Raw genomic sequence first — 14,727 nt, 5'->3', positions numbered from 1 at the left:
GAGTCAATTATAGAAATGTATTATTAGATTCATTGTAAAAGTATAACTTTCACTTCAGTAACACAGTACATGACAAAATGTTAAAATACTACACTAGAATCTCTTCTGTGACATATTGAAAAACAGAAATCAGATAAGTCATCTGATAACTGCCTCATTGATGTTCCATTCAAAAATCAAGCTGATGTGTGGAAGGGAATAGGGAAGCTGAGCAGGCATTATTGAGTTTCAGATTTATTCACACTGCCCTAAAAAAGGGAAGTCATGAGTTAATTACTCAATAAAAAAATGTGCACATCAGAGCATAAATAACAGGGTCAAAAGCTCAGAAGGCAAACCTGGAGACCCAAGAGGACATTGCATTTTTGCACTTTCACAAGAGGTATGAAGATTTTTTTTGGCAATTTGCAAATTGCACTGAATTAGGCATAACTACCATAGCAACTGATTTCAGTCAATATTTTAAATATTTATCTACTATTAACCATAATAAAGAATATTGATGAAATGCTTTTAATAGTTGACATGAGATTGCATGGACATAACGAGACAGTCATTAAAAACTCTGCCTCATGAGACCAGGACGCTGGTAATAGAAGACGTGTCCAAAACCAATACGTTTGAATTCAAGTCACAAGGTTAAATGTGGAAAACTATGACCGTTGATTACCATTTGATTACCGTTCGAAAGTGTGTCTGTTGATTACAGCTGAAATAAGGCATAGATAATTCAACTAATGATGCACCTAAAAGATGTGTACCATTTTTCTTATTACAATGGCCATTCTGTTAGGGAGAGTATTTGTATAGGCCTCCAGCCTCTGTGGAGAGACAGGAAATTGAATTCTGTAATTGGAATCACTAGGAACATATTATAACCAACCCGTGTTTGTGTAGAACAACATAACTTGCCATTCTCTGACTATTGCTGCATCTTACGAAGCAAGTGGATTCTGGAAGTTATTTCGATATTGAGGTAAAACAGTTTATACTTACTTATATACTTTCAAATTGTATGTTATAAGCCTAAACACTTAAATAGACAACTTTACAACAGTCTAATTCCAGAGTGTAATATCCAGAGCCATCTATATGTATCTATGAATGCATTTGTAGTTGATGACAGTGGTATTTTGTGTAGCCATAGAAAGAACTTTAAGGTTGTATGAAAGTCACCTAAGACACTGAGCCAGATGTGTGAATCAATGACTTACACTTAAGTGAGTCATAGTAGTACATCACATTATTATAGTGGAGGGCATATATATATATATGCGAGAGAGAAAGAGAAACGGTTATTTCACCTGCATGTTCTCTAGACATGGAATAATAATAATAATACAACCCTGTTTCCAAAAAGTTGGGACACTGCAAAAGATGCAAATAAAGACAGAATGCAATGATGTGCAAATCATTTATCCCTGTATTTAATTTAATATAGTAAAAATACAACATATGAAATGTTGAAACAGAAATGTTAATATTTCTGGAAAAATATATGCCCAGTTTTATTGATGCCAGCAACATGTGTCAAAAAAGTTGGAACAGGGGCATATTTACCGTTGTGTTGCATCAACTCTTCTTTTAACAATACTCTGTGAGCGTTTGGGAACTGAGGAGACCAACTGCTGTAGCTTTCAAAGTTAAATATATTCCTATTCTTGCTTATTTAGAATTTTAGCTGCTCAACAGATCTCCTTTGTTATATATATTTTTTCATAAAGAATGCTACAGGTTTTGAATGGTTGACAGGTCAGTAATGCAGGCATGCCAGTTTAGCACAGTACATGACAAAATGTTAAAATACTAAACTAGAATCTCTTCTGTGACATATTGAAAAACAGAAATCAGATTAGTCATCTGATAACTGCCTCATTGATGTCCCATTCAAAAATCACACAGGTGTGCCATTACATTTAGTTTTTCTAAGTATGAAACCTAATCCTATTTCAATACACCATTTAAATAAAGTTTTGTACTTCTGAACTTATATATTAGATATGTTGTTTAAGAGAGTGCTATTAATTAAAACAAATTCATTTTCATTACGTAACAATCATAAGGAACAGCCTTGCAATCACAAGACCAGAGACATAGCTGAACTCACATCTGTCCTTAGAAGAATGAGAAACAGGCATCCTTGTAAAGAGACCGGGTGAATCGGCACTAATCTAATCATCCCAACAAGATCATGCACCCAGAGACGTATAACCATGACAACCGTGGCTACAAACATCACGGCCATAATTATGAAGGGATGAGGGCAATGCCTTAGTTTAGCTAGCCACACTCACGCTTGTGATAAAGTCACAATGTATATTGTGCAGGCACACTGACCTTACAGGAGCAATTGTGTCCCTGACAACCTGGCATCCAAGCTAAAACATACTGTCCATTCACTGCGGCGGAGCTAATCTACGGAGTCTTGTGCATGTCTCACGAGGGCCCTTCTCCAGAAGGGAACATTAATATACTAATTGAATAACAGTATTTCACAAGAGGAGGAGTTGGTGCATCACAAGTAGATATTCAGGTTGTAATCTCACAGGCAAACTCAGCAGGTCACGTTTGTGCGTACTCCAGACGAGAGCGGCAAACTACATAGGAGCCTGTACAGAAACTAAATTGATTGTGCATGCTGAATCTCCCCCTGCCTTAGCTACCTACTTCCATCTACAGGACAGGATGGCACTTCTTGATTACCCCATTCCAAAGCTGGATGTCACCCTCAAAGAGGCAGGCCGTGTTCTCCAGCTTACCCTGAGCCCAGAGCTCTACCTGAAATACAAAGATGACCTCAGTCAACAGAACGAGGTCCTGCTGGAGGCCCAAAAGCAATTTGTGGCTTCAGCCTCTGGGCGGGAGAACTGGGTGACAGAGCAGTTCAAGAGCCGGCTCCTCTCGTGTGCCGACCCCTTGCCCACCTCGACGGCCGTGCCCGCTGTCCTGCCGCCCTCCAGAGCCAAGAAGGACTGCACCCAGCTGGAGAGGGCCGCAGCTCTGCTCTGGGCTGTGGCCAAGATGTACAGCGAGCCTTCTCTGGTAGAGGGCGAGGGACCCACTGAGCGCACCCAGCAGTCAGAGGTGTTTGCTGCCAGCCGCATTCCTGGGAAGACCCAAGATGAGATTAAGGTAAACATGAGTCAATGTTCACTTCTGATGTTTTCATGCACCACAGAGGCTGCCGGGGTATATCTGGAGTACAAATAGTATGATAACGAGAGCAGCTGATCGTAGACCCAATTTTTGTGATCACATCCCACTTCCTAACCTGCCAAGTCTGCCGTTTGTACTCCAGGTATACCCAGACAGCCTCCATGCCATTGCCATCTGTGCTGGAGGGGCATTTCGAGTCAACATACTACAGCGATCCAGCCCAGGGGCGCTCACATCACCCGTGCCGTTCCCTGAAATCTACAGCCAAGTGGCTAGCGTGATGAGCCAGCCCAGAGCTGCCCTGAACCACGATCCCTCCACCGTCTATGGCCTCTCTGCCCTGCAGCGGCAGGCTTGGAGCGCCGTGAGGGAGGAGATTCTGCAGGCAGGTGGGGAAGCGGCCGCATCACTTGGTGTGATGGAGAGTGCAGTGGTTACTCTCTCCCTGGAAGACAGCCACCCACCAGAAGACCTCGCAGAAACCCTCAACGCTGTCAGACTGGGAGGAGGCGAAAGGCCCAGCCTGAGATACTATGACAAGGTAGAGTACGGGTTATGCGTGAGACCCTAATTGAGGATTATTACAGCTTTGGGATGCTGTAGTGAATCAGTTGTTATTGTCTGATAATAGATGTGGGTATGGTTTTAAAGGGGAATAACACGAATATCTAAAATGTGTCTAGCGCGGCAAGACCAATATAACCAGACGACGCCGCACTGGCGTCTAACTTGAACCTCAAACCTGAATGTTTTATAAAGGAAGAGTGAGTTTAGATCTTTCTCAGGGGAATATACAGCTCGAGAAAAAATTAAGAGACAAAAAAGAGTTGAAAAGAAAAGCTTTGAATGAGGAAAAGAAGGGTTAAATTCTGGCTTTACTGGAAGAGGGATACAGTGAGCGTCAGATTGCTTCCAAATTCCAAAGACGGCAGATCACAAGAACAAGGTCAAGCAACAGACATTGGGGACAACAAAGCTACAGACTTGCAGAGGGCAAGAACGACTATCCACTGACCGAGATGACTCATTTGTATGTCACTCAACTGTAGGATGACATCAAGTGACTTACAAAAAGAATGGCAAACAGCAGCTGGGGTGAAGTGCACGGCGAGGACGGTTCGAAACAGGCTCCTAGGAGCCAGGCTGAAGTCTGCAAAAGACCATAAGGATTGGACCGTAGAAGAATGGAGTAAAGTTATCATCTCTGATGTGTCAAATTTTCTGCTTGGTCCAACACCTGGTCGTCTAATGGTTAGACGGAGACCTGGAGAGGCCTACAAGCCACAGTGTCTCGCACCCACTATGAAATTTGGTGGAGGATCGGTGATGATCTGGGGATGCTTCAGCAAAGCTGGAATTGGGCAGATTTGTCTTCGTGAGAGGATGCATGAATCAAGCCAAGTACAAGGTTATCCTGGAAGAACACCTGCTTCCTTTGCTCCAAACAATGTTCCCAAACTCTGAGAATTGTTTTTGCTCCATGCCACACAGTATTTTTCTACAAATAAATACTGTAAATGACAATATTTTTATTTGGAATTTGGGAGTAATGTTGTCAGTAGTATATAGAATAAAACAAAACTGTTCATTTTACTCAAATACATACCTATGAATAGTAAAATCAGAAAAACAGTGGTCTCCTAATTTTTTCCAGAGCTGTAGAAGTGTGCACAATTATTAGGAAACAATTGGTTTGCAGAATTATTAGACAACAAAATTACAAAACTAATTTCTCCCAACTCACCTGTTTATTCTCAATTTTTTAAATATGTGTAGCAAATAAGTAATGACAAAATGACAACTAATTAAAATATTGACAATTAAAATAATTATTGTGTGACCAATATAGCCACCCTTCTTATCAATAACTGCCATGAGCTTTCCATTCATGTAGTCTGTCAGTTACTTGATCTGTTCACGATCAACTTTCGCTGAAGCAGTAACCACATCCCTAATGCTGTTCAAAGAGGTGCATTGTCTTCCCTGTAAATCTCATGTTTGAGAAAGGCCCACAAGTTCTCAATAGGATTTAAGTGAGGGGAGGAAGGGGGCCAGGTCATTATTCTGGCATTTTTAAGGCCCTTGCATGCTAGCCAACAGTGGAGTACTTAGATGCATTTGATGGAGCATTGTTCTGCATAAAGATCATGGCATTCTTGAATGCTGAGGACCTCTTCCTGTACCACTGCTTGAAAAAAGTATCTTCCAGAAACTGGCAGTAGGTATGGGAGTTGAGTTTCAGTCCATCTTCAAACCAAAAAGGTCCATCTACCTCATCCTTAATGATAGCAGCCCATACCAGTACCCCTCCTCCACCTTGCTAGTGCCTGACTTGTAGTGGTGCAGTGTCCATTTGTGATCCAGCCACGGGCCCATCCATCTGGTCCATCAAGAGTCTCTCTCATTTCATCTGTCCATAAAACCTTTGAAAAATCTGTCTTCAGGTATTTCTTTGCCTAATCTATACACTTCAATTTGTGAATCTTATTCAGTGGTCTTCTTTCAGTCTCCTTGACCTTGGCCATGTCTCTGAGCACTTGACATCTTGTACTTCTTCACACTCCAGGTAGGTTTCAGTCCTGGAATATGGTGGCGCTGGAGGATAATGGGTTCCTGGTAGCGTCACGTTTAATTATTCTCAAGTCTTTTGCAATTAATTTGCGTCTTTTCATCTCCATGCATTTTTTGCGCCCCAGTTGACTATTCGCAACAAAACATTTTATTGTCTGGTGGCCACGCATCAATAGTTAACAACAGCTATTTCAAGAGTGTTGTATCCGTCCGAAAGGCATTTCAAAAATGTTGACATTTCATTGTCAATATAAAAAGTCTACACACCCCTGTTAAAATGCCAGGTACTTGTGATGTAAAAGAATGAGACAAAGATAAATCATCAGAACTTTTTCCACCTTTAATGTGACCTAAAACGTGAACAATTCAATTGAAAAACAAACTGAAATCTTTGAGGGGGAAAAATAAAAAATAGACACTCACAATAACCTGGTTGCATGAGTTTGCACACTCTTAAACTAATACTTTGTTGAAGCACCTTTTGATTTTATTACAGCACTCAGTCTTTTTAGGTAAGAGTCTATTAGCATGGCACATCTTGACGTGGCAATATTTGCCCACTCTTCTTTGCAAAAGCGCTCCAAATCTGTCAGATTGCGAGGACATATCCTGTGCACAGCCCTCTTCAGATCACCCCACAGATGTTCAATTGGATTCAGGTCTGGGCTCTGGCTAGGCCATTCCAAAACGTTAATCTTCTTCTGGTGAAACCATACTTTTGTAGATTTGGATGTGTGCTTTGGGTCGTTGTTGTGCTGAAAGGTGAACTTTCTCTACATCCTCAGCTTTCTAACAGACGCCAGAAGGTTTTGTTTCAAAACTGTTCCTAATTCCCTCCACCCTGACTAAGGCCTGGTTCCAGCTGAAAAAACAGCCCCAAAGCATGATGCTGCCACAACCATGCTTCACTGTGGGTATGGTGTTCTTTAGGCGATGTGCAGTGTTGTTTTTGCGCCAAACATACCTTTTGGAATTATGGCCAAAAGGTTCAACCTTGGTTTCATCAGACCATAACATATTTTCCCACGTGCTTTTGGGGGACTCAGCCGGGCTTGGAAGTTTTTCTTTGTAAGAAAAGGCTTCCGTCTTTCCACCCTACCCCATAGCCCATTCATATGAAGAATACGGGAGATTGTTGTCACATGTAGCACACAGCCAGTACTTGCCAGAAATTCCTGCAATTATTTTAATGTTGCTGTAGGCCTCTTGGAAGCCTCCCTGACCAGTTTTCTTCTCATCTTTTCATCATTTTTGGAGGGACTTCGAAGTCCTTGGTAATGTCTCTGTTGTGCCATATTTTCTCCACTTGATGATGACTGTCTTCACTGTGTTCCATGGTATATCTAATGCTTTGGAAATTAATTTGTACCCTTCTCCTGACTGATATCTTTCAACAATGAAATCCCTCTCATGCTTTGAAGCTCTCTGCGGACCATGGCTTTTGCTCTTAGATGCAACTAAAAAAATGGAAAATCCTACAACAACAGCTGAACTTAATTTGTGAATAATCAGAGTCACTTTAAATAATGGTAGGTGTGTAACGACTTCTATTTAACATGAGTTTAAATGTGATTGGTTAATTCTGAACACAGCCACATCCCCAGTTATAAGAGGGTGTGCACACTTATGCAACCAGGTTATTGTAAGATTTGTATTTTTCATTTTTCCCCCTCGAAGATTTCAGTTTGTTTTTCAATTGAATTTTTCTAATTATAGGTCACATTAAAAGTGGAAAAACTTCTGACATGATATATTTTTGTCTCATTCATTTACATCCCAACAACCTGGCATTTTCACAGGGGTGTGTAGACTTTTTATATCCACTGTAAATCTATTTTTGTGGCACATTTTACCTGAGGTCATGAAGCTGCCTAATAATTATGCACATGTTGATATAAGGTGTAACTCGCTTTCACCCCCCCCCCCCCCCCCCCATTACACAAATACGTATCACCTGACAATGATTCAATCCAATGAGCATTTAAGTTTATATGGTTTGGAGTTGGAAAATGTGCATAGAAATAATGATACGATCAGAATACTCACTTGCCTAATAATAGTGCACCCAGTGTATACTGATTTAAATAAGCTATTATGTATTAAATGAAATTTAGAGTAGCTATTTGCTGCACAGACGGCAAATATACTGTAACTGTACCCAGCAAATACCAGTTAACTCACAAACTCATTACATTGGGTCCCCTATAGGTCAACATTACAAGACAATATCACAAGCATGCTATGTAAAATAAAATAAAAAATATATATTTTCTCTTTCTGCTTCTATAATTGCTTTCTACAGGTTGTGAACCTGGTTGTATTCAAGGACGGCACAGCAGGGATGGTGTTCGAGCACAGTGCAGTGGATGGAATGGTGGCTGGATTAGTGGCTGAAACTGTGTGGCATCTCTCCGAGTCGCTCACAGCAGAACTAGTCCAGGCCAACTCAGGAAACAATGGGTCAGCCTACATTAAAAAGGCTGATTCCTTCTCCCCAAGCCCCCTAGCATTCCGACTGCAGGGGATAACTAGACCAGACCCGCCGATATCCTCCCCTGAAGCAACACATCCTATAATCACATTTGACGTTCCCTCTTACCCAGATGTCTTTGCTACCCTCCGGGGTCTGAGGAGCCTGTATGATGCCTGGATCAACTTCTCCTTGCAGCTCTCCCTCAGGCAGATATTCGGGGAATCTGCCAACGGCTACATCATTGTTACCCCAACCCACATGCGCCATTACAAGCATGGCCGCTGCGATCCGACTTACTCCCTCACCACTCAATCCTGCCAGCTCATCGGTGCATTGGAATCCTGTGTCGGACTAGACAACAACTCGATATACACAGGCAAACTCCTCCGTCTGTTCGATGTGGCTTTCCTGGAGCACAAGGGCCTGATCAAAGCCACAAAGAGTGGCCATGGTGTGGGCCCTCACTTGGGGGCACTACGCGGATTACTGTCTCCAGACAGTCCCCTGAAGTCATTCCTGGAGCCCTTTGGATGCCCTTCCATTTACCTTACTGGCAAGGATATGATGGAGGGAGTAGAGCTAGCAGTGGGGAATGTGTATGCTAAAGACCAACTGGCTGTGACCTACCTGGGGAGGAGAGACCGTGTCCGTATGGTGCTCAACGGGAAAGGCAGCTTTGCTGCAGTGTTGGAGAAGCTTCGAGAAAAGCTCAAAGTAAATCTCAAGCTGGTGATGCTTCTTGCTGTTAGATATGCAATTGCCAGACAAATGGGAGCCCTAGAGGTACTGCTCCAAGAAGGACAAGGAGAAAGAATAAATGGATCCACCCGAGAACAAATTCACAGAAACATTAATCCGCCAGGCCAAAAACAAGACAAGACGACATCCAGTGCAACTCTCCCCTCTGACTCTGCCTCCAACATGGGTCAGGACTTCACTCTGGTAATCCACGGAGGAGCTGGAGAGGAGATGATGCTAAATACAAAGGTGGTTGGTGTTATTGAATTTGCTCTCCAGACAGCCCTGATCCTTGGAGCACAAGTCCTACAAGATGGAGGCAGTAGTCTAGATGCAGTTCAACGGAGTGTGCAAGCTCTCGAGGACTGCTTTCTATTCAATGCCGGAAAGGGATCAGTTTTCAACAAAGATGGGAGAAATGAGATGGAGGCAACTATAGTTGATGGAAATGGGATATACTCCGGATCTGTGGCTTGTGTCCAGAGTGTAAAAAACCCAGTGAAAGCAGCCAGACAGGTCATGGAGAAGAGTGCACATGTACTTTTGGTAGGGGAAGGAGCAGAAGAGTTCTTGCAAGGCTTAGAAGGGAGTGAGAAGCCAATGAGGCCTGAGTACTTCCAAACTGATATCCGCCGCAGAGAGCTTTTGGCAGAACTAAGCTCTGGCCGGGCCTCTAAGGCAAAACATCCACAGACAGTGGGAGCTGTTGCTTTGGATCGATGGCGCAGGTTAGCAGCTGCAACATCCACAGGTGGATTAGTGGGCAAATGGAAGGGGCGAGTTGGGGACACAGCGGTAGTAGGTGCAGGTGTATTTGCTGATGACAAGCTTGCGGTCACCTGCTCTGGTGATGGAGATGTATTTCTAAGGTACACAGTGGCACAAAAAGTAGCCAGTCTCTACCACCACAAAGGCTACAGCCTTAGGGCAGCATGTCGAGAAGTAATGTCCGATAACTTGAAGGGCAGCTGTGCTGGAATAATTGCTGTAGACCATAAAGGTGATGCTGTGGTTGAAACCAACGCCGGGGTTATGTTTGTAGCATCCATGGTTGGCGGCATTGCACGTGTCGAAGTCCTGAGACCCATGCAGAGTTACTCCAACGTGATCTGGGAGACTGACGAACTCGTTGCTCACCTTCATTCCCACCCCTGGACACCAGGGGCCACCATCCTTACCCGAAAGACCCTGAGTGGGCCGAGCAGCATCTTTCAGCTGCCAGTGCCAGACTTTGTAGCGATGTTGCAAGCAGCGCGAGATGTCGCAAACCTGCTATGCGAACGACTGGCTGTGCAGCGTTGCGCCCTCATATTTAACCCACACCCTGAGCAGCCGGCCCATTTACGAGTGCTGCCACTTCATGGCCTGGAACCTAACTGGTGCCCCCACCAGGCTGGAGAGGAGGACTTTCAACCTTATGACACAGGTTACTGCAGCTCAAAGAATGGTCCACGCTGGGAAGATGCGGACCTGGACCATGTTCAAGCCAAGATTCGGGCCAGGCTGCCAACATCCAATGCACCTTCCTGCAATGAATTTTTAGGTGACCCCGCCCACAACAGCCTGTTCTGTCGCATCATACGTGGGGAGGAGCAACACTGGAGAGTGTGGGAGGACAGTGAGCATGTGGCTTTCCTCACTCCGTACCCCAATACACCTGGATTCACTGTTCTAGTGCCACGCAAACCACTGCACAGCAATATTTTCCAAATGGAGGACACTGATTACACATCCCTGATCCTGGCCACTCTTAAAGTAGCTCGACTTCTGGAGGAAGGAATGCATGCTCGAGGCGTCACACTCATCTTTGAGGGCTTTGAGGTTGATTATGCACATGTGAAACTGATCCCTTTAGTTCCTCCACGAGGTGATAAGCCTGCCGATGTGCTCCCGGAGTACTTTGAAAGCTACCCTGGGTATGTCTCATCAGCCAACGGTCCTCCTGCCAGTCCTGAATCCCTGAAGGAGATCCACACCAAAATTACATTCTGCAAGGCCCCACGGTCCTGGGAGGACCCAGAGAGCCACTCCATGGCTGCCATCAAGAGCCAGTGGTACCGTAACCTCTTCCAAATTCAGAATACCCTCTTCCATAGCACAGTGGAATACTTCCACAACACCTGCCAGTATGCATACGCTCTGACCCCTCTCACCACTGACACCATCTCCTCTCCGATGGGTCTGGGTTCCGACTCTGAGCCCATCTCGGTCAACATGCTGGGGCAGGATGTGTACTTGGCTGACTCCATGCAATTTGTGCTGGAGTATTTTTTGCGATTCCAAGAAAACCTCCCGGGGACGTACTATGTGTCGCCAAGTTTTCGGGGAGAAGACCCGGACGCAACACACCTTAACCAGTTCTACCACGTTGAGTGCGAGCTTCTGGGGGACATGGATAATGCCATGCGCATAGCTGAAGGATATGTGGCTCATCTCACCGAAGCGATGCTGAAGAAACACTCCAATATTATCCTCAACACAGCTGGGACCCTTTCACATGTACAGAACCTATTGAAAATGTTGAATGGAGGAGCTCGTCTGCCAAGAGTCACTCTGGACCAGGCCATACCCATGATGCCCTCGCCAGACTGCCTGGAGTGGGTGAAGGATGGCCAGCCCCAATTTGGCAGGAAGCTAACACGCAAAGGAGAACGGGTGTTGATTGAGAAGCACGGAGGCGCTGTTTGGCTGACAGAGATGGACCACCTGGGAGTGCCTTTCTACCAAGCATATGTGGAGGGCTCGGGCACACGCAAGGCAAAAGCTTCAGACCTCCTCCTGGGACTCGGGGAGACTCTGGGTCTTGGGGAGCGTCACTCCAGCCCAGAGGGGGTGCAGAAGGCCCTCATGCATCACGCTGTGCCAGAGGAGTCCTACAGGTGGTACGTCAACATGCGCCAGGCCATCCCTCTACTCACTAGCGGGTGGGGCATGGGTACAGAGCGCTACTTGTGTTGGCTGCTGCAACACAACGATGTCCGAGACATACATATTATACCCCGTATGAAGGCCAAGAAATACCTGCCTTGAAATTAGTGACCCAATAATTCACCCCGAAAATGAATTCAGACGTTCCCTTGCTTCTTCGTTAAATTTCCTGAGGGCTGCATAGGCAGCGAGGCATCATTCACCGTGAAATTCTGAAAGCAGAACATATATTAATGTAGAGAAAGTGATGGGCTGTGATGAGTTGCAGTGAGGAGAGGGCAGTGGTCGAAACGGTGCATGTTGTGTTGAGATGAGGGAGGGGGTAAAAATGTTGCATATTTTCTATTCATTAAAACTGTAATCAGGAAGAACTGTCTGTACAACCTAGTATGTAAAGCATATTTTCACCAAACTAGGGTTTGGTTATATCATGTGAGCTTGCCAGATTTGAAAATGGGTTTGCATGACTCGGGAGAAAAGATACTTGGTTATTAGAACCACAGTTACCTGAGTTACCAGAGTGACCTAAGGTCAAGTATCATGTGTCATCTGATCATCTTCCTTGATGTTTTTCCACATTTTCTGCTTTCTAATGCTTTTCAAACCATTTACAAAGTACTCCAAATCAGCCTTTAAATGTTTTGACATTGCTCCATTTAAAAAGGTAAATAGTGGTTGTTGATTGGATCACTATTTTAATATGGTGGGTTTGCAATAGATATAGAACTTATATCAAAATTGGGTTAACTCCTGCTGATAACCTCTTGTCCTGATGACCATTCTTTATTGATACAACATATTTGATTGATTAGATTTGATCTAAATACACATAACTCACATAATAATCTTTCACATTTCACACAGTAATTACTGTTCATTGGCATCTCAACTGTTTGAACAAGTAAGAGGAAATATTTGGTAACATAACACATGATTTACCACTGGAATCAAATATGTCCTATATTAAAATATTAATTTGGATGGATTAAATATGATTGTAAGCACACCATAACTTTTTTACAAAGGTACATTTTCTAATATGATTATATTATCAATAGGTGAGTAATTGCTTTTGTTTTATATGTCAAATGTTTTAAGTTTCCTCCTACCAAGGCATAAATAAAAGTCTGTCCTCAGAACAATCTCAATGTTGTGGTCTGCATTTTGTATTTTTATTTTTCAGGTTGATACGTATGGGGGGGCAATCTCCTTAACATCTCCCTTGACCAACAGTCTCTCTAAGGGCAAATGGCATAGCCTGGTAATTCACAAGATCCCAGGAATAGGACCAGAATATCAGCGAAACCACCAAACTCCTCAAGTAGTCAAATTAGCTGAATGTTGTCAAATAGTCTATTAAACAACTTCAATCAATACAGGCAGTGCCCTGGACGTTGAGCTAAGCACAAGCCAAGCATTTAATCAGTAATCAGAGCCTTATGACAAACCACACGTCCCCACAACTCAAGCTTCCTTCCACAGAGCAAGGACTCTCTGTGCAGAATAAGAACCATGCAAGAATCAGACGGGCACAAACAAACACAAAAAGATAACACTGTAATCTATCTATCACATGGGTACATTGGATCATGACCTGATCATTCCCTGTGACTCACATCTCTTGCTTACCACATTCCAATCTACAGTAAAACCAAATTTTTAACAGTGTATGAATTGTTAGAATAATGATGGCATTAATAAAGTCCATGAACAAGACAGTTAATCCTTATGCTTTGCTGTAAAGAATGTGTTCTTAGAATATATATACACACACACACACATTGTGATTCTCTGACCCATTCACTTGAATGGGAAAGTAAAAACCATCGACTGGTAAAGTATATTTAATGGAATAATACAATGTTGGATTTTGATTACATTATTGGGTCTCCCTCTACAGGTGATTTGATAGACCTGCAGGGGTCAAAGTTTAAAATGCTTAAAATGGTAAGAAATAACATTAAACAGGCAATATTGCATCTTTTGTATTACTCAAGTAATTAGACAATTTGTATTAACAGTTGGAAATCGTAAACCTTGTGGAGAAAGAATGGGACACAATAGCTTAACAAAATAAACATTGTACATTTTAATAACTGTTGCTTTGGGCCAGTGTTTCTCAACCCTGCTCCTGGGCGCCCCCCTGTCCTGCATGTTTTAGATCTCTCCCTGCCCTAACATACCTGATGTAGCTCAAGAAGGATTTGATAATGAGCTGATCATTTGAATCAGGTGTGACAGAGTAGGGAGAGATCAAAAACATACAGGGCAGGGTGGCGCCCGGGACCATGGTTGAGAAACACTGCTTTAGGCCCTTGCTTTAGCCTAGGTCAAAAACAAGGGTGCTCAACTTAATATCCTCTGTGGCCACGTAATATTTCTGGCCTATGATATTTGACTAAAATAGTTAAAAACCGGAGAAGGGAAGGTATACCACAAGACAAACCAATCCCTATATCTATTAGGCTGAATATACATGCCATAACTTACATATGGACCAAAATGAAAAACTCAGATTTTTGGGTAACATTGGACTGACGATTGACCGGGGGAGGGCTGACGATTGACCGGGGGAGGACTAAACCTTAAACAGGGTGATGTTTGATAAGGCGAGAGCGGATACTTGACCAAGGGAGGGGTGACGTTTGACCGGGGGAGGGCTGATGACTGAGTAGCAGGAAGAATGGAGTTTCTGGCGTGGAATGATAAATGTGGATGCTGTACAAGTTTGTTATGTGGTTTAGTCCGACACCAAGCCCATCTGAGATGGAAATAAGGAAATTATCTATTTTTTGTTCAGTCTATTAACCAATAACCAGAAAATTTTACAAAGGAGTCTATAAACCCAATGTTCTTTTGTT

At 43.4% G+C, this 14,727-nt stretch overlaps 1 protein-coding gene across 1 annotated transcript; it reads left to right on the top strand.

Moving 5' to 3' along the window:
* The first annotated feature begins 335 nt into the window (after positions 1–335).
* On the top strand, positions 336–13,004 carry LOC105029660. Its single transcript, XM_029123291.2, has 4 exons — positions 336–382; positions 2,680–3,132; positions 3,299–3,697; positions 8,030–13,004. Exons 2-4 carry the CDS (start codon positions 2,686–2,688, stop codon positions 11,966–11,968), a joined length of 4,785 nt encoding a protein of 1,594 aa, XP_028979124.2. The 5' UTR covers positions 336–382; positions 2,680–2,685; the 3' UTR covers positions 11,969–13,004.
* The last annotated feature ends 1,723 nt before the right edge of the window (positions 13,005–14,727 follow it).

This window comes from Esox lucius, chromosome 11 (assembly GCF_011004845.1).
Source record: "Esox lucius isolate fEsoLuc1 chromosome 11, fEsoLuc1.pri, whole genome shotgun sequence".
Classification (NCBI taxonomy): domain Eukaryota; kingdom Metazoa; phylum Chordata; class Actinopteri; order Esociformes; family Esocidae; genus Esox; species Esox lucius.
This window is presented reverse-complemented; position numbering and strand designations above follow the sequence as displayed.